We start from the raw sequence: 21,736 nt of genomic DNA, 5'->3' as shown, positions 1-21,736 counted from the left end.
TTTTGTTCCAAGTCATTATTTTACATTTATAAATATCAGGTTGTATTAATTGGTTCCAGCTTTAAAAATGTTCCATCAGAGGTTATTTTCTTCTATTTTGACAGTGGTTTCTAAACCTGGAGCGCCAAGGCCCTGATGTGGGCCATGTTCTGCAAGCATCCCTGAAGGACTGATGTGGAACAGAAAAGATACTCAGACCCTGGGCCTCGCTGTGTTCTTTGAAGACTGTACTGGCCATAATAGCTTCAAAGAATTTCAACAAGTTCCTAAGACATGACCTTCCCTTTCCGAAAACCACGTTGGCCAGGCTTGTCTTAATCAAGCTGTGCTTTTCTAAGCATCCTTTTACTTGATCTCCTGCAGCAGTTTTTAATACTTTCCCTACAAGTGAAGTTAAACTAACTGGTCTGTAATTTCCTGGTGTGTCCCTAAGCTCTATGAAATAACGGCATTAGGTTGGCTACCTTCCAATTCTTCCTGACTTTTTTTGTTTGTTTTAAAACGCAGGATTGAAAAGGCCAGAGAATGCTTCCTGTCTCGCTTTCCCTTCGTTCCTTCCATGACATACTGCTCTTTCTGTTCCCAGTAGATCTGCCATTTTAATAACTTCAAACCTCTTAAATGTGTTCACTTATTATTTGTTCCTATCTCTGAAGCATGAGTTTTCCATTTTTCATTTTGACAAGGGCCACCCCCAAAAATAAGGGTTTACAATTCTACTGAATAGATTATTAATTTGAGGCACTGTTTAAGAAATGTTTCATATTAGGAATCTGGAAAAGGGAGGCAACTAGATAATAATTAAGTCTGTGTTCTTACTTGTGAGTTATTATAAACACATTTTGGGGAAAGAGCTGAGAAATATGTCTACACACCCAGGAACAGGAACCAGAAATGGAACTATTATATCTGGGAATTCTAATCTAAAGTACTAGCAAAGCGTTTTAAAAATGTGGTGAAACTAATTTGATCAGAAGATATAAAATTTGCATCTTATATCTGTTTTAACTGCATTTGGTTTATTACTCTCATATCTAATACCATAAAAGTCTTTCCACATTTAATAATCTCCCAGAATTATCTCCCAATGGAAAAGCCCATTTTAATATTTAAATTAAAAGTTTTAGTTTTTACTGAGAGGAGTAAAGAGGAAAATTAATAATTATTTGTATTTGTAAAATTGCAATGTATCACATAATCTTTAGGATTGTCCAAGTTCTTTATTGTATAGAATTGACTATTCTTTGAAGGAAGTGAGACATAAACAAGGACATAAAAAACTTTATTCTTCAAAGATGATTTTTGTTTCAGCAGACTATTGGGTTTTGTTTGTATAGTGACCCAATTTCTCTTTTCTGAATAAGTCACAGACAGGCACATAAACCACAGCCTATGTGTGGATAGAGGCCCATCTCCCGATAGGGAGGCATGACGATCACCCTTATGGAATGAGAACTACGCAGTGGAATCTACAACTTTTAAGATGGTAGACTCTAATTTCAGATAAGTTGGATAAACAACCCCCTTGCCCAGTTGGTAGTTTTTTCTTTCTAATTTATCAAAACTACAATGTCAAAGTCTGAAAATTTTACATCTCTCATAGTGCTCACATACCATGTATCAGATTTAACCATAAGAGGGATGATCTTTGCATGTATGATATACTTAGACCCCTCTCATAGGTAACAGTTCAGTTGACTCTGGATGACCATTAATATTTTCCTTTTTGGTTTAGGTCAGGACTGAGTATACCTGCAAACGAACAGGTCAGATTCTCTATGTGGACCATAAAGCACACACACAAATATTTGTGCATATTTAGTGAATTAATTTAAGTGCAGCCATGAATCTTAAAGCATGGATTTTTTTCCAGTGTTTGAAATGTTTTCTCATAGATTTCCACCTTTAGGATCTTAAAGTTGTAATTAAGATATGTACAGGGTTTACCTTTGCTATTTCATATGTATTGTACCATGTAACTACAAATTTAGTACATATGCTTTCAGTCTTCTCTCTCACTCCTATGCCTTTACTTGAGCTGTTCCCTTCTCAGAGAATGTGCCCTCTCCCACATTTGAAAGTCAAGACCTATCCATCCAAAAGGTGGACAGCTTTGAGCCCAGTGAAAGAGTACTGGGTTTGTGGTAAAGTGGAAAAATCTGAGGCTATGTGTTTAACTATGGTTAAATCCAAGTTCTTCAGTTTTCTAATTAGCAAGCTTCCTACCTTCTCTATGCCTCCATCTTCCCCTATGTAAGATGGGGATATATACATTTCCTTTTAGAACTGTGATATGGGTCAATCGGGATAACATGTTTAAAAGATCAGACTTGTCAGCTCCCCTTCCTTTCCAATGCCACCTTCTCCACAAAGCTCCTCTAGATCTCACCCCTCCCCAATCCACCCAGGCTAACAGTAACCTCATCTTCCTTTAAATGTCCAGAACACTCCAACTGTCCCTCATAGACTTCCCTGACTATTTTCTGCATTGTGTTACTCAATTTAACAAACATTTATTGAATACCTACTATGTGTCAAGCATATATATATATATATATATATATATATATATATATTTCTTTTTCTTCCTAACTAGTCCTTAAGCTTCTTGAGGTTAAAGTCTTTATAATATTCATACTCCCCTCCCTCCATTGTCTAGATAGTGTTTGACACCTAGTGCTTGAACAAGAATGTACTGGTTAATTGTTTGGTATTTGGTAAAACTGGTCACTAATAATTCAGGCAACATCTGTATATCCATTCTCATGTGCGTACACTTGTTCAAATAGGATTGCATGGTGAAAATTATGCTTATAAGTAATGCCAGTATATGGGATCATAATCATATTCATCCTCATTAAATGCTACTACTATACCTACTACTACACTACTACTACTACTATAAGAAAAATAAAGTGATAGCTAACATCCCTAAGACTATAGGCAAAGGGGAAACTTCTCTTCCCATTCCCACATAGGTCCTTGGAGTAGTTCCTGCTAGAGCAAAACTTGTTTCCAAAAAGAGAAGGTGAAGGAACACATGGGTAGTTTTGTCTCTGTGGAATCACATTAGCACAAATCTAAGCAGGTTTTCAAAGAACTGTGGTTTATAAATAAATATTCTCTCATATATACAATATCATGGCTAGATGAAATTCTAAAGTTTCAGGGGAAATTACACAATTTCAAAACGAGGCTGTGTGTACACAGGACCAAGCCATCCAAATGAAAGCTTGAGCAAATCATCGTGGAATGTGGTCTTTGCTAGCCCAGACATTTCAAGTCGTTATTGGAAATATGTAATGAGGTTCTGACACTCTTTTACTACTCATGGATCAACTGCGCTAGAATGAAGTTTCACTCGAATTCTCTGCTCCTAATCGACCGCAGGCTGGGAAACCAGAAAGTCAAATTGGTTAGAACTGTGTTTAAAGTAAGAACGACGAGGCTCTGATCTAAGGCCAATGAGAGTATCCTACAAATAGTAGTCAATGTAAGTGCGTGGCCTTTAAAATATCTATTTTGAGTTCTCCTTCCTCCAAAATGGAGATCGAAAAGGAAACAGAACTCTATGAATTTCCCATGTAACATAAGTAATTTTGTTGGATTCTCTTTTCTTTCCCCATTGCAGAGTTTCCTTTGAGAAGGAAAACATAAGACTTCCTAAACAGGCTCCCGAGGAATTCACCTGTGGCCACAGACCGTGCAAGATTTTAAGCAGAAATAGAGTCAAGAGCCGGCTGTCTGCATGCCTGGAAAGTCCAGAGGTCCCCAGAGAGTTTGGCTTGTGGGTCTCTTTCACGGCCACACTCCTAACTGCCTTGGAGCTCTCAGTAGGCACTGCCTGTAACTTTTCACTTCTCTTGGGAAGAGGGACCAAAACGGGTCCTAAGTGTGGAGGGACTGAGGTTGGATATGTGCCCTTCTTGTTCAGATGTGCATTCTGGCCATGGCTGATGTCGCCCAGGAACCCAAATTTGTTTTCTGTTTTTGATCCATTCTTGCTACAGTGATTGACATTAATGCACGTCTGGTGCACCCCAGGTCCATCTCTGTGGTGCTCCTGCTGCCTTCCCTTTTCTTCTGGAACCATTCAGAAAAGCGTATGTGAGCGGGTGTGGGAGGCTTATTGCCCAAATGCTCCACTGGAAGAATGCAGGGGAGCCAGATGTGAAATGGACCTCCCCTGAGTGAAGGCTATGAGGAGTCATAGCACACATTGGAGAGGAATGGCTTTCTAACAGAACTCTGGATTTGTAACATCGGGCTATCCCACATCCAAGCCAAAATGCCTGTCCACATCAGACGTCAAAACTGGCCCGTTATCATCTCTGATTTTCACTGAGCATCTTTGAAGAAGAAAGAGTCCTTTGGAGGCGGGGGCTAATTGATCCCAGGCCTGAGAATTGGACATGGATTTCTATGGCTACTTCAGAAGAAAACTTCCAATATTTTAAATCCAGGTACCACATAATGTTTCAACTGGGGCATGCACATGCAGGACATCATAACAAAAGCTAGAAGGCTCATTATTTGACTTCATCAGCGCAGAATGAGTTTTTTGCCATGATAGCGAGAGTAGTGTAGCAAGAGTTAATGCTAAAAATCCACAGTATTGGCAATTGTAAATAAGTCCAATGGAACCTGTTCAGATAGTACTCAGGCAACACTACAGAGTCCATCATGAAATCACCCAAGAACCGAGACACATAAAAACTTTATTAGTTACCACTGAAATAAAGTACAAACAAGTTCGTCTTGAAAGATCCCAAAATCTTTATGCTTTCGGTCTGCAGAGTCATAAAATAGTACCTGACAAATTTTAAGTGATATTCTAATTAATCACTGGATTTTTATAGTTCCTTGTAAGCTGTAAGTTGGATATTAACAAGACAGGGTAAGAGGAAAGCCCCTGTACTGAGCCTGTGTTCTAAGTCCTTTGCACAAACCCACTGGTCAGCCAGGCCAGACTTTTGCATCTGCTAGAAACGGAATGGACCATTAATCTGAAGATTATCCTTACTTTCACAATGATTAAAGTAGAATGTAAAATGGACACAAAGTTCACAAATGGATGGAAAATTATTCCAGTTGTTTCTCTGTCATGTGCAGGAAGCACCTTCTGGGGCATTTTTACATTGTTTCTTTGGTAAAACTAACACTTTGTAATACACTAATAACACAACCCCCTTTAATACCATCACATACTCAGTAATTACCATGAAAAAGTATGGTCCAACACTTTCATATACACACATTTCTGATTTATATTCTTCAATTGGATACAGTGACAGTGTAGACAATCTGGGACAATTTTGGTCCTAAAGGGGGATTTTGTTAAAAGGGAAGCAGATTTTTTACACGCCCACCATCAGGAACAAACAGCTCCAACAATGAGTGGGAATTTGCTTTCAAAGAATGAATTAAATTTTTTTAAAAGTGACTATAAAATTATTACTTCAATTCTTGTTTTCTAAAAGTTACAAAAATCTCTTCAATCAATACGTTCACCTACCTCACAATATAAGGGAGCACTACCGCTTAGAGATTTCTTTGCCTTTTTAGATGTACTTCCAAAAAGTGCACTTGTTCCATTGATCTGTAAGAAAATTCATCTATAATGAAAAAGAAAGGCTTTCTTAAAGAATCCTTAGATATATGTAACTTTCAAATACCTCGGTGACTTGAGGGGTTGGGGAACCTAGCAAGGAAGAGATAGTCATCAATTAATTCAAATATTTACAGTCACTTCGGTAAGCTGTTAGTAATTATATGAGGCTGTGCTATCTGACAGAACTTTTCTGTGTTATCATTCCCCTCTAACCTCTGACAGCTAGGATTCTCTGGAGGCTTCATTTTTCCAGTTAGTTATGGGCTTCCTTGGAATATTAAATAGTTTTTTCTTTTATTGTTATTGAGTCTTTTATTAAATAATTCCTCACAGAACCTAGCATGGAGCCTAGTATGACCTCAGACATTTTTGTTGAATGAATGAATGTGGAAAGGGCAACATTCACCGATAAAAAAATAATCCTTCCAGATTAGATGATTCAAATTTATTCCAGCTAAGTGTTTGTGCAAAGTAATGCACCAAAACTTGCCAAACAGCCCAAGAATATGATAGTTTTATTTATTTCATTATTTTATTCTATTATTTTAAGAAGAAAGTCTCCAAGGGGCTTAGGGGTGGGAAGAGACAGGTACCTGCTGGAGAATGTCTTGCCAGGAAACCATACTGAAGAGTCTGCGCTGAGGAACTTGGACAGCGAGGGTGAGGGCTTGAATGAGAAGCTCATCCTCAACTCGGTTTCCAACGACAAAAGCGATGGAGCTCTTCCAGTCATTCTGTGACAAAATCAGAAGGAATTAGATTCTAAGTACTCCTGGCTAGGTAATTTTGTATCAAAGGCTTCCATTGAAGAGCAGGATAATTGTCCTATAAACCTTACCTTTAAAGACAGAGTTGAACTTACAGTGTATGTGGGTTTCTGATTCAAGCAGCCGCAAGGCGGCAGTATTGTGACAAATTTCATGCAACTTGCCCAAAAAGCATTTTTCTTGAGAAACAAGGCCTTTTATTTTAAGGAAGACAATTTAAAAAAATAAAAAAATAAAAATGACACATTTTCATTAGAATGCTGTGCAAGAATAATTTGGTGTTGGAAAGTAATAGTTCATTCATATGTTACAAATGTACATGAAGATACAATCTCCAAGGCAGAAATCTTTGTTTTGCTTCCTGATACATCTTAAGACTCTAAATACTGCTAGGAGCATAGTAGAGGCTTGATAAATATTTGTTGATTGTTGGGTGATATTGAACGAGTTGCAAAATGGGCTTTTTTATAGGAGGTAAAATTCAATCCCAGAGTTTTTGTAAAGGACAGAACTAGAACACATCTTTTCCTCCTAATGTAACACAAAATTCTCATTGCTAATTCACATATGGGTTCTTTCCACTGTCAAGAAATAGACTGCAATATTAAACTTGGACATGAAATTCTTTGTCGAATAGTGTAAAGAAATAAGTTACTAAAAAACAATATTCTTATTCAGTAATCCCTTTCCCTCTATTATAATTTCTGTTGGGAAGAGGCAATTCTCTGGAGGAGATTAAGAATGGAATTTACCGACTTTCCCATTGTGTGGTGCTGAGGAAGGCCAAACTCATGCAAATCAGGTCTAATGCTTTTGAACACTCACCACCTTATGGGAAGATGGACCAAGCAAACATGATACAGACAACAGGAAAGAGAGATAATAATAAGGGAGGGCACTCTGGCCCTGTGACCTCTTTAGACCTTAGTTTCTCCATTTATAAAATAAAGGGGTTGGACAGGGCAATATGTAACCTTCCCTCTAGTTCCACTCCAGAGATCTGATACAAATACAGTAAAACTCCCCCTTGGTCAATTCCAAAACAATGTCTAAGAAGATTTGGAAAGACTTTACACAAATTTAATGAAATGCATAATTTTACATGGTTCTCTCTGGTTTCTGTCCAATTCATAGTCAGGGTAGTGACAGAACTAGAGTATAGATGGGAGGAAAGACCTTAGTACAAATTCTTCCTTACCATCAAAGGTAAGGAGGAATTTGTCCTTAAACTTAAGAATTTGTTCTTAAACTTCTCTTACTTCTCTCCATGGAAACTCACTAACCCTAACTACGTAACAAAACCCACACAATTTTCAATGCTATCACCAAAACAAAAAACACACATAAAAGCATAAAAAACGTCTATTTAATCTACAAAGTATGTATTTGCGTTTGTACATGTGTACACGCATGCATGTAGGTGTGGCTCTGTGTTTCCCTCTGTTATACTGAGTTTAAAATCTTTTTTGTTTGTTTACTAATTCACCATAGGAAGATTGAGCATCTGTTTTGCAAATAGCCCGATTCTGAAAAGCAAGTATGATATTTGTAACACAGTCTTCTGAAAAAGAATTCCATGATCACAAAATGACCTTTCCCCACACTGGATGCCTTTCTTTTCTCTTGTCTACTCCCTCAGTCAAAACTGCAATTACAATCATCATTAAAGAACAGAAATCTTTCATTCCATAATAAAGCAGACGTGGTTCCTGAACAGGCAATACCTTGAAGTCCCTGTCAGTTACAGTTTTCAGCACTGAAGATTTTAATGACCACCTCTACCCCCTTATCCCACTCCCTCTTGCAAATTTCCTTGCCAATATTCAAAACTAATAGTGACAAGCAATGGCTGCCTCTCAGCTCTTTGGGGGACAATTCAGAAAGAGGGCATCGTAATCCACCATCCACCCATTAGTATCTGGTATCCAAGATGGGTGTTGACTATTTCAGTCCAGAAAAAAGGGGTCGGGGGAGGAGGAGGTAGTAACTAACAATTATTGAAATCTGCCATGTGCCAGGCATATGTTATCTCATTGAATCCCTAAGTAATCCATTTAAATAGAGGCACTAATACTTTATAGATGGAAAAACAGAGGCCCAATGAAGTTAAACACCTTGTTCAAGGTCATTTTGGCAGAACTTCATGGAGACCACATACATGGCTCACAATTTGGTGATCATTTCAGAATAGTTTTGAGAGCAAGCCTTTAGGGTCAGAATGCCTTTCCATAATCCTTAAATTGCACCTAATGGCTACTTTGGCTACAGTAAACCTAATAGAAGAAGATTTAGATCACATGTTAAAGTGTACAGAACCTTCAAAAACAGATGAATGTATTAAAACCTTACAACGTCTAAGATTACTTTTTTTTTTTTTTTTTTTTGCGCGGTACGCAGGCCTCTCACTGTTGCGGCCTCTCCCGTTGCAGAGCACAGGCTTCGGACTCGCAGGCCCAGCGGCCATGGCTCAGGGGCCCAGCCGCTCCGCGGCATGTGGGATCCTCCCGGACCGGGGCACGAACCCGTGTCCCCTGCATCGGCAGGCGGACTCTCAACCACTGCGCCACCAGGGAAGCCCCTAAGATTACTTTTTATCAATAGTCGTTTTACAAAGGCTAAAAGAGTTTGAGGGAATTTCCCAAGGTGGTCTCTCTCTTCAAGCCCGTTGCTCTTGCTACTTTGCACTCTAGGAGTGTATCTTAACATAAGATCAGTTCCTCTGATTCTTGGCACTGTACTGAAACTTATGGGCTCCCTGAGATCACCTTGAGACAGTCTGCCTGCATTAGAGCAGGTCCAGATTTGTTCATGTTCAGAGCTCTCTACAAGGCCCATTGGGAGATGGGCCATGTCTCCCCATTGGAAGGGGTCTCAAGAGTCCAGCCCACTTTCCCATCTGTACTCTCTAGCCCACCAAACTCCTGCTCCAAAAGTTAGATCTATTTGGCAAAATAGGACCCATGGAGGACTCTGTTGGAGCCATGGATTAGTGTTTAATCACATTGCCAGAACCCAGGGAAGCATGAAATGGACTGATCAGACAGTAATAAAGCAAAGATTGCTTGCAGGGAAGGATGCGCTCACTGGCATGTTGCACTAGGGGGCAGCGAGATGCCAGGAAATGCACAATATTCTCATAACAGAGAGCAAAGTCACTTCTCTGTGTCCAACTAGGGAGACTCGTTAAGTAAATGACACTCTGCAAATATAACTTTTGAGCTTTTTCTCAGTATTTCAGGATAAGGGTAGATTCCAACTCTCTCCTAACTGGCAGCAGTTTTAGAAATAGGAAATTATTTTGGAAAACATTCAACCCAATTTAAATTTGGCAAAATACTATTAAAATACACCCTTCCACCCATATTCCACCCCAACATGCAGCTAAACACAGCCCTTAAATTTCAGTTCACAGGGCAGCAAGAGAAATAAGTACAGAGAAAACAAATGTTGACCAGAGGGGAGAAATGAAAGCATATGGCACAGAACCTGATTCATCACACTCGCGAGTCCTGCAGGGCTCCTACCTGTGTGTGAATTTGTTTAAGACAGTTCAAGAAGCTTGGGTGTAATTAGTAGCATAAGCCTAGAGAAAGAAAACATTAATCATTTCAGGAAAACTACACACTAGATGTATCAGTGAAGGAAGAGGGTTTTAGTCTGGCACACCTCAAACACCTTAGGAAATAAAATCAGCTTTCTATTGCCTGGAGACATCAACTGTACATGGTTATTGCTGAGTCTTGCCCTCTAGCAGTTATTGATAAACTCATTCAAAGGATGGAATGAAGTCGTGTATGGACACAATCCATTACCTTTTATTTACTTTATCAGCCTCACCTAATTTGAAGCCTCGCAGGAGGGCGTCCTAACCTAAACACTTAGACCCTAGACTTCTATGGCAAGAAAGTACTCTCGTAAATGCAGAGAATCTGGCTGGCTCACGCGAGCCCACTGTCCCAGAGACACAGGGTAGATCCAGAACTATTTTTCTTTCATATACTGCAAATTCTCCAAATTTTACTTAGGGTTCCTATATTCTAATAGAATTACCAAAACCCTCTCAAAAATAAGTGAAACACTGCACAGGGAACTTTATTCAATATCCTGTGATTAAACCATAATGGAGAAGAATATGAAAAAGAATGTATATAGATGTATAACTGAATCACTTTGCTGTACAGCAGAAATTATAATAACGCAACATTGTAAATCAAAAATACTTCAGTAAAATAAATTGACAAAAAAGCAAGTGAAAAGTAGCTTTTGGATGATGAGAGTGAGATTGCTTCCCTCTATTAGCACAAATAATCAGCTGATACAGGGGAAGACAAGGGCAGACACGTATGTCTGCTCTCTTCTGCTGCCTTTGCTAGTGTGTCAGGGGATCTGTTGCCCTGGATGATCAGAGGTGAGATTCCCACAGTCATCCACCCTGAACTGATCAGAGCCTACGGAGCTCTATGACACAAAAGCCCCAAATAAAATCAATGCAACATTGAAAAAGTCAGGTTCTGTCAAGAGTTATTTAATACCGTGCAGATATGCAAAGCTGTACTTTGTCAATACTCTGCTGAAAGGATAACCTTTTTGTTAAGTAGATTTACTGCCAAATGGACAGGGATTTGTGAATGTCTTTCTCATACCGGGTTTTCCCTTCAAAAGGAGTCTTGGATCTCCATCAGCAAAGGAGTGTTAGTATGGGCTGTTGGCCAGCAGAAGAAATATTTTTATTACATTGAACTGGCTGCTCTAATCGTTATTTGTTAAAAAGGGATTCTAACTGTAAAATGAGTCGGAAATATGTTTAAAAAAATGGGTACACATTACGTAACAAACAAGAACAATATAAAGGACCAGGATATGCAGTTTGACTGTCTTTACTAAATAAGTTCTCATTATAGACTCTCCTTTAATTATAGGTTCCTCACAATTCATTATAAAGACTATTCTTTGACATATCATCATCACGCTGTTATAAGTGCTCCTTACTTAGGAATTAGTTCACATGGCTGTCACATTTTCTCAACGAGATTGTAAGCTCTTTAGGTTGGAAAAATTGTTTTATGTGTTTTGCAGCTCATAGTGTCCAATAGTGAATGGAAAACAGAGCAAGGCTCTCTGTGTACATATCTGTTGTTCAACAGAGAAGATGCTTAGAATGACAATTTTGACCCTGGGAATCATAAAGCACTAGAATGTCAGGAAACTGAGCAGGGCATACATAGCCTTGAAGTCCTTCGGGAGGAAAACCGACTGTATCTGATCTAACATTGTTCATATCAGGGTCATTAACAAGGGTGTGAGGAGTTAGACCCTGCTAAGACATTCCTCTGCTAAAACACGTTTCCTGGGAGTGACTCAGACTAGCAACCAGACTGGCAACCAGGGGAATGAGGCAGCTCTTCCTGACAGTAGGGAAAAGCCAAGGACTCACATACACACATGTGTGGATTATAAAACCATTCCTCCCATCTCTTTCCTTCTTCCTCCTTTCTCCCATCGTCCATCAAGAGATGATGTCCTGCTCCCTCTTCCCTTCCACCTACTGCCTCTGGGCTGCAAATTCTATGATTCCTTTCTCTTTCAAGACCCCTTTGATATTCTTAGAGCTTGATTCTATGGTGGAAGGTATCAGGGTAGGGTGGGGAGAGAAGGAGCCACACATAAAATGAACCCTCTAGGTCCAGAATCTGAACCTGACCCTTGTCCCCTGCAGCAACACTACCACCGGGGTCTGTCTACCCTAATCTTCTGACCTCGCCCAAGGGTGTGCTGGATCTGATTGCCCACAGCTCTTCCTGACCCTGTTCAGTGGGGCTGTGTTGGTAACCTGAAACTTGCTGTGGTGGGAGCATTTAAACTAAGGCAATGGCAAATGCTACCAATAAGAGCTTTCCTCCTGGAGAGCAGGTGATTAAACATTTGCCAGCACATTGAGGGCCCCCATCCCAGGAAGGCCTGTTGGTCTAAGGCCGACTTAGAGATGAATTTTTTTTTTTTTTTTTTTTTTTTTTTTGTGGTACGCGGGCCTCTCACTGTTGTGGCCTCTCCCGCTGTGGAGCACAGGCCCCGGACGCGCAGGCTCAGCGGCCATGGCTCACGGGCCCAGCCGCTCCGCGGCATGTGGAATCCTCCCGGACCGGGGCACGAACCCATGTCCCCTGCATCGGCAGGCGGACTCCCAACCACTGCGCCACCAGGGAAGCCCTAGAGATGAATTTGATTTAAAACGCCAAGGCTGTCTCTGAGAAAATACTGAGGGCAAAGCAGATTCTCTCCATCTATTGCCCCTCCCAACCCCAATACACATTGTGCAGCAGTGTGCTGCTATGTGAATTCATAATTAAGTGTCTGCTGATGCTGTTTCAGGTGTGGCCCAGCCTTAAGCACTATCCTTCAAAATGGGCTCTATAAAAACAGGTGACAAGGTAAGGACAGAGAGGCCACTGTGGGAAGAGCAGGACCAAGCTACTCCAATGTTCTCCTTGCCTCTTGGCCGTCTCAGGGGTCTACTTCCACACGCAGGATCTGAGCACTGGGGTCATTGCCATGGGAGGGCCCCAGCACCCCTTGCCCATAGGTGACGAGGCGCCCTCATATTTTGGTGGCCCCTTGGAGAAGGGGTGGTGGCCCACAGGTCATTGTGGCATAGTAATTAAGAGCCTGGACTCAGGAGACAGAATGCCTGTTTTTGAATCTCAGCAAACCAGCTGTGTGTCCTTGGGCAAGTTACTTAACTTCTCTGTGCTTCATGTATAAATGAGGGTAACTACAGTACCTACCTTTTGGGATTGTTGTGAAGATTGAATGAGACAATCTACAGAGAATCTTTCTGAGCACAGCACTTAGCAACAATCATAGCCATCATGATGGATATTATTTTGGGGGCTTCTCCTTGGGTTAGTCATTAGAACAAACATGGTTGTTCCATACATGCTGTTTCAAGTGTGGAAAGCTTAGGGGTGAATGCAGAAAAAAAAAATCAAACAGAGTATCAACAGCTGCCTCATAAGTGACAGTCAACTTATAAAATAATTTTCTCATTGATAACAATAAACTTGTTAACTAATATATTTTTAAAATATTTTAGGTCTTTGGAAGAGAGGCCAAAAATCATGAACACAGGATATTTAAAATTCTCCAGGTATAGAATTCTCAGAGCTGTGGGAGAGGATGTGAGAGCGAGGCAGGAGGGAACTTTAAATCCTTTTGCACCTGGTGCAGGTTTGTCAGCGATGTCAACCTATCATCAACTGTGAAAAGACATTGATTAGAGTTAAATAAGGAGTACAGAGGCTGACTAAGGAGATGATGAGTTCTGAGGTAGCCACACAGAGGACCAGCTACCAGGCTGATTTTCATTAGAGATGGGGACCTGCTTACTTGGTTTTAAACAAATAAGAACTTGGCTTTGAAATATATCAGGTAGGGCTAGTTCTTAAAAACAAAAGCAAAGTGACTGAAGTTTATTCTTGATAGAGAACCTTAGTGCATCCCTCTCTCCAGATAAGATGGGCTCCCTGACCTGCTGCTATATCCTGGCTTCCCTGGGCCCTTACAGGTGAATTTCTAGAATTCACCATCCCCTTCTCCTGGGTAGAATACAATTTATCCACATCACCTCCTATTCAACTCAGGGCCTTAATAGTTGATTCTGGTAACTGGATGAATAAATATACCTCAAGGCTTTAGTGAAATTTAGTATTTAAAAAAATACTTTAAAAATTATTTTTTAAATTAAAAAGTATATTTTTCTTTCCAAACTATCTTCATTTTCAAAAAAGGAATCCCAGTGACTCCTGGACTAACTCAAAGGGATGCCCTGCTAAGGAGACTATTTTAGGCAGTGGGCTGGGCCAGTGTAAAAGGCTCCCTTAGAATCATACCACCTGGATAACTTCCTACTTTGCCCATGTGCCTGGCATATAGTAGCATTCAATAAATGTTTCTGGAACTTAGCAGCCAAAACCACACACTACAGAGAATTTTTACACACGCTTAGTATGAGAATGCCAACTAAGTATGTGGCATTTTATCGGCTACGCTCAGCACTTTGGAAGGAACCATGTCTCTGAATCACTGAGCATTTGAATGAAAGGAAGAGCATATCCTCTGGACGTTCAGACAACACTGTAATGTCTTATATTCACTGATGAGAACTCAGAAGCCTGGAAGCATCTTTACTGTGTATGCACACACTACCTGTCTGGTGTTCCTTGTCTTCATGAATATTAAACGTCATCACTAGTTAAAATTACTGAAGTTCTGGTGTAAAGATGCAGAGCTCTGAAGTGGTATCGAATTCTGCCTCCGTAGTTCCTCTGCTAAATGACCTTGGATCTATCTTTGTGACTCAGTTTTCTCATTTATAAAAATGGGGCTAATAATAGAAACTTCCAAAGGTTGTGGGAAGTCTCTAAGGATAAAATATATATATTGAAGCATTGTGTAAATTGTAAAGCTACATGCAAAGGTAAAATATTAAGGCATGCAAAGAAAAGATTACAATTCTCCTTAGAAAATTTTGCAAAAAATGGGTTAAAACAGGTGATTATTTCCATAATTTTGAATTTGCATATGTCCTGAGGATCTTCTTTGGACAGTTTAGCCTCTGAGCTTAGGCTGTTTGTTCGTCTTTTGTTTTTCAGGGTTCTTGGCTCATCCCAGCAATCTCATACATGAGTCTAATTCGGTTTTGCTCCATGCATCAGAGAGTTTTAAGACAGCTATTAAAACACCACATGGAAAAGCTTTGCAGGGAATTCTACTCCACAGAGAAGCCACAGAAACCACTACACACCTTAACTATCTCCCCACCCCCAGAGTTGGCTAAAATTACAGCTCCATTATGTTAGTACAATCCAGCCAATTTTATTGCTTGGAGCAAAATCTGAGGTCCAAAATGAACTTCAGAACATAAAAAGTAAGGCAAATCTCAAAAGGAAACAAGCTTCTTTGGGTTTTCAAACAAATATTACATATCAGAGGCATTCTTCTAACAGATGAGACCAAGCAAAGCCAAGAGGAGTCCTGCTAATTGCTCCACGAATGTAAAGTTGGAACCAGGGACTCACCCCAAAGAAAGGAGATCTCTTTTCATCATCAGATATTAAAGGCTACAACCTTTCATCAACTCCCTCCTCAGACATGAGACCCCTTTGTGCCTTCCTCGAGTCCCTTCAGTGTTGAATTACTATCTTCCACGTTAAAAATTAAGATATATTTTCAGGACTCAATATGAGCTCATTAGTTATCCTAATTTAGCCCTTTCCTTTTTTTTTTTCCCCCACCTTCCTTTGTCTAATTAAATGTCATTTTTTCCCTAAGCATTGTGACATAGTCCATGAACTTGTATGGCTTTGGCACTACGGCTACACAAAGGAAACAAAATAACCAACCAATGCTCTTTCTAATGAGCCATCCACGCCCCATAGCTGCTGCTTGGTTTGTTACATCTCACTTGTCATTTGTTCACTACAAAGCCACCGATACAGTTTAATTTCTATATTCATCTTGAGTGAGTGCGGAACACCCAAGGATACTTCTGACTATCACAAGGATATAAGACTGTCCTGATTACAAGCACTCTATCCTATTTGCCCCAAAATTCAATAAAATGTCTAAGAAATGCCAATATTTTGGTAACCAAATTTCATTCCCCATACGGTCTCTAATACTTGGAAGCAGAACAAAAATTCTTTGTCTGACCACCTGCTCTGATTTTTAGGTCTAAAGCTGTGGTCTTCAAATTATGATGTGGGAAAGAAGGGACGATCCCAGGCAGTATCAGATCTTCTAGATACCTGAGTTTGTGTCACGTTAGTAGGGAACGATGAGACTATCCAAGCACTCCCTGAGGGTGTCAGAAAAACTATGAGAGTGTACCTTGGGCAAGAAGCGTGGTAGAGAATCTGTGTTCTGCCTCAACCCAACAAAAAAAAGAGGCGGGGTTCAACTCAACCAGCATTTATTAAATTACTCTGGTTAAATGTCTGAGATGTAACAAACTGTAAAGAATACCCCAAAATGACTAAGATAGGAGTTTGAAAGTGGGCAAACAGTGCTTATACATGAAAATAAGTTCCTTAAAAGGTCTTTCCCTTGTGCGAGCTACTTGGCCACCCAGTTGCTTTGACTGGCCTGTCAAAGGAGTTAGGGTGCGTTGCTCCCCAGATCTCGTTCTGTGCACAGCAATCCTGACTTTTCCAGCTGCCCAGGACCCAAGAGTTGTTCCAGGGACTCAAGAGGTGATGGAGATCTGCCTCTGAGTGAGGAAACTGGGGTAAAACCTCCAAATCATCAAGTGAAGGGTTAAAGGTATTGATCGGTACCCATCATTCCTAGTGGGAGGGCAGATTGGAGTGTGGGTGGTATCTGAGGCAGCTCCTGAGATCTTTTTCCTAGACTGCTTGTAATTTCCTTCTGATCTCCACTCAACTGTCCCTGTTGTAGGGAAGGGTTTCTAGGAGGTGGACAAGAAGGTGAGGTGAAGGAGAGCCAGGAGGGGAGGTGTCACTGAAGCCAGAAGAACAGTGGTGTATGTCGTCAAAGGCAATTAGAAGGTTACCACTGACCTTAGCAAAAGCAGTTGTACTTGAGTGAAACTGCTTCCCACTCATTCCTTCCCTCCTGCAATCCTATACGCCCTCATAATTCACATATCTCCTTTATAATATGAACCTCACATGGTTTAAGGACCACATGACAATATATTCTAAGTTAATGATTATGATAAATTTCAAGCCCTAGACCTGGTTATGGTTATTAATTTTCCCTAACTACATAGGTACATGGAGTCTATTTATTGGTTACATCAGGGCAGTAATTCATTATAATTATTCCTTTCCTATTGATTCCCTAATATAGTCCTTACAATAGCTCTTTCAATGTTATAATGAAAAGACCACTGGATTTAGTATCAGAAAACCTGATCATTAGTCCTGATTCCAACCACGTGGTCTTGGAAAAACACTCATGTACTCAGAACCTGGACCTTAACAAAATAATACTTACAGTAGGGAGTCATTCATTCATTCAATAAATATTTACTGAGGAGTTACTATGTGTCAAACATTGAAATGGGCATTAGGTATAGAATGCATAGGCATAAGGCATAATCACTACCCTTAAATAGCATCAGCCTGGGGAAGAAAAATCCACAAATAACGGAGAAAAGAGATTATAGTTAAAAGTATTCCATAAGAAAGTGCTGTATAAAGTGTCCATTTCTTTTGTTATATTGTTTATCCTAATTTATTCACTAATAACTTTTGCTATGTGGGTACCTATGCTACACTGGAAATGAAGGATGCAAAGATTAATAAGACAAGGGAAATTAAAGGAAATGAACTAAATCTGTATTTCTCAGCATGGTTAGACTTCAAAACATAATGATGAATTTAAAAAAAAGATAAATTGCAGAACTGGTAAGTACAATATGGAACCATTTGTATAAATTAAAAAAATCATAAACAATATTACATAATATTCGTGGATATAGATAAATAGATACATAGATAGGCTCAGAGGATATGCATTCATGACAGTGTGTGCTCCTAGGAAGGGAGAGAAAGGAATGGAACAGAGGCTGGGGGTAAGGACAAAGTGCTCTTCCATTTTTTTCCCAGTGTTTATTTTAAAAAAAAGAGAAACTAGCAATTGTCCCAATGGTACAAATGTCCTTGTTATATTACCCTTTGTGCTTTCCTGCATTAAAAAAGAAGGAAGTCTTTGCTCTCAAAAAACCCACATTCTAGTAAGGGAGGCAGATATGTGCACAGTCATAACGTAAAATGATACGGGTTTTACTGTTGACCGCATCTCTCCCTGCGTCTTGAGTCCCTGCCTCACGGGCAGATGCTGATTGAAGAAAGAGTGGAAGGAATTCTTTGCTTATGTCTCTTGTTTGTCAACCTTCTATCTACACAGTGGCCACACCTCCACCTCCTCAGAAGAGCAAAGCTCTCTTGTTTAGGTTTCTTCCCCTTTTCACATTCTCTTCTCAGTACGTCCTTCACCAGTCTGAAGAACTTGCTCCTTTTTCTTGGGCTGGGGGAAAGATTCTGATCTTTTCTCTTTTGTACTAGAGCAAATGACCCACTTTCCTTTGACCTGCTTTTCCAGATTGTTCCGTCAATCCTATCTCTCCCCCTCCAGTTTTCAATCCCTTCCTGCCCTCTCCTCTCTATCCCATTTCACAAAAGCATAGCTATCTTCACCTAATCCCAGTCTCCCCGCTAACCATTTTCCATAGGATCTTCTTTTCTCCATAGTCAAACTCGCCAAACATGGGACCTAGCGCTTGAGGCCCTGGATCCTGATAAGCCAGAGTATTGCTCCCACCTCCCTCCCTCACCTCCACCACCATTCACTCTATTGAAACTGCATCCTTTAGGATTACTAATTGTGTCCTCATCACCAAATATGGTTGCCTTGCTCTGTTCTCCCTAGATCTCCATAGGTGGGGACTTCAAATGCCATTTCGTGCCCTTCTCCCTGGACTGATTTCCATGACACAACACTGTTCTCATTCTGTCTTTATTCCTGTGGCTGTTTCTTCTCTGACCATCAGGCTCTTTCCTTTCTTTCTACCTCATAAATGAGGACCTTTAGATATTCCATAGAATTCTATGCTCAACCTTCTGTTCTTCTCCTGGCACATTCTCTCTATTGGATATTCTAGGTCCTCCCACAGCATCCTCTCCACTTCTCTACTACAATCCCTAAGTCGATGCCTCCAACCATGGACTGTGAGTTATAGTCTATGGACTTCCTGATGAATTTCTACTTTGATGTTCTACCATCATCTCATACTCAGAGTGTCTGAAAGCTGAGTTCTTTACCTCTCTGTATACCCTAAAAACAAAACAAACAAAATCCTATCACAAACAATAAAAATCATCCAAGTTCATTTAACTGAATTGGTCAGTTTCTGAGACTTTCCATTTTTCCCAGTCATCATGCTTCAAATCCTCCCTCATTCTCCTTTTGTATATGCAATCGCAGTTACTTTCTTTCTAGAATTTCTTGGATCTGTCACTTCCTTTTTATTCTCATGGTGATTCGGCTAGTTCAACCTATAACCACCTCAAACCTAGACCACTGAAAATACCTTCTACAGGGTCTATTCGAGCCTCCAGCTTCTTCCACCTCTAACCTATTAATTTTTTCTAAGACATCAGTTTAATCATTTCATGCTTCCCTCACAGAAAGTATTTTAATTGTCTAACTCTTAGACTCTAATGGGATAAGTCCAAACTCTATCTTACTAGCATTCAAAATCCTTTACATTCTCTTCCCCACATATTTTAAACACCGTATCTCCCATTATTTCTAAACTCTCACAGCTCTCAAATTGTTCTATGTAAGTTCTTGAGCCTTAATTTTGCCATGTAAATGGGAATAATATTTTTAGAGCTGTTGTGAGGATGAACCATGATAGTGTGTGTAAAGCACCTAATCCAGTGCCTAGTGAGTGGTTAATTATGTATCACAAATATGTCATGTGTTTTCTCAGCTCTCTGTTTGCTCAGCATGGTCCTTTTCTACAGAATTCCTTGCTTCCAGGTGAAATTCCTGCTTCATCTGTGGCTCTTTCCCTAAACATCTCAGCCCAGCAGTGACCACTGTGTCCTCTGCTTGCAAACTCATTATCAGTACTATACGAGTAACATAGTACTTACACTGAGGTCATGATATTAGTGTGGGTCTTCAGCTTTCGTGTGCATGAGAATCATGTTTGTTAAAGTACAAATCGAAGTACAAACTACGCTCCACCCCGAGTTTCTGATTCAGTAAGTCTATGGTGGGGCCTGGGAATTTGCATTTCTTATAAGTTCCCAGGCGATGCTGTTGCTTCTGGTCCAGGGATTACACTTTTAGAATCACTGGTGTCTATGTTTTCTCTGATTAGCTCTATGTCTGTGTTTTCTCTGATTAGCTCTAGGTGGCAGGAATGCTGTATTGTTCCTTTTTCCATTGACCCATCCTCCCCTTTCTATACATCCCAGGTAGTACATAGGGCAATAGTTTAATACAAAAGGAACAAATGTTTTTCAACTGAATTTAATCACTTACTGAAGCTATGGTCAAACTCCATATTTACTAGCTGGTTGTACTCAGTCTTAAACCATTTCCAGTATTTGAAAATCTACTAAAGGGGAATGTCTTAGTGATGTCAGGTAAAGAACATATTATTTGTATATAAAAACCACATTAGATATAGATATAGCCTCAAGCTTCAATTCTTCGTTAGTAGAGAGGTATATGGACTCTAGGAATTTAATAAAGGAAATTATTTCTATTTTCCTTTGGAATGCATTTTTAAAGTTATACTTTGGGATGTGCCCATCTTACATTCTGGAAATTCATAATGCTTTAAATAATTCCCCTATGAAAGTATGTTTCTGTGTCAAGGACCACTCTCTGCCTCCTCTGAAGCCTAGAAGTGGACTAGCAGTGAGGGGGATTAGAAGGAAGGTGTCCATACCAAAACAGGACAGAGGAAGAAAAATAGGGAGAACTTTCAGAAGACATTAAAAGGGTAATTTTTTCCCCAAATCTGGGGAAGATAATGGTTGGCAACTTAGTAATTGCTATTCTCCCCCTGGCTCACCCATGACTCAACTGCTACTGGGCTAAAGATACATTACAGGAGGAAGCTCCAGCTCCACAGCTGACCATGTTTAGGGCTTGGAATTGACCAGTGGGGTACGTCTACTATAGACTTACATAAGGAAGATCTAGGAAGGCGTCCATCTTTCCTAGTTTGATTTTATTTTAATCCCACTTTCTCCAGCCCAAACTGAACAATTCAAGATGAACAATCTTTCCTACTTAATTCATTTGAAACATTTAAATACAGTTCTTTTGTTTCAAGGTGCTTGTTCGTTTGACCGAAAATTTTCATTGACCAAACTAAGTTGGATAATTTTAAAGACTTTTTCTAGCAGCTAAAATTCAAAGTAGAAAGGAAACTTTCAACCTCCTCGATTTTGGAGGAACACTGGCTTCTATAAAATAAGACTAATTAGAGACGCTGATGAGGTCAACATGGAGATAAAGCTAAAGAAAAAATGCTGCCAAGGAGGCTGAGAACAAACTTCCAGTGAAGCCACCAAGATGCTCTTTGTGTGGTATACGCTGTGTAAGATGAGAGAATTTCCTCAGCTGCTTTGAAGACAGTACTGATGAGGGTATAGCCAGAGGTCCAGTTCCCATATGGACTTCACGTGACCCCAAATTCTGCTCCACACGACCAAAATCTTTGGCCTCTAGGCATGATTGCTCTTAATTACTGAACACAAGAGGGACTAAACAAAAACCTTTCTTCAGAAAAACAGGTCATCATTGCTTTAAC

General features: G+C 40.0%; 1 protein-coding gene across 1 annotated transcript in view; it reads right to left on the bottom strand.

Annotated features, from left to right (window-relative positions):
- SPAG17 (sperm associated antigen 17) overlaps positions 1 to 21,736 on the bottom strand; it is a 222,916-nt gene that overhangs the window by 190,610 nt on the left and 10,570 nt on the right. The window contains 2 exon segments of the mRNA XM_012533757.3: positions 5,516 to 5,599; positions 6,205 to 6,345. Coding sequence (XP_012389211.1) covers positions 5,516 to 5,599; positions 6,205 to 6,345 — 225 coding nt within the window.

The sequence above is a fragment of the Orcinus orca genome, chromosome 1 (genome assembly GCF_937001465.1).
Source record: "Orcinus orca chromosome 1, mOrcOrc1.1, whole genome shotgun sequence".
Taxonomy (NCBI): domain Eukaryota; kingdom Metazoa; phylum Chordata; class Mammalia; order Artiodactyla; family Delphinidae; genus Orcinus; species Orcinus orca.
Note: the sequence above shows the minus strand (reverse complement) of the source record. Positions and strands in the feature narration are given on the sequence as shown.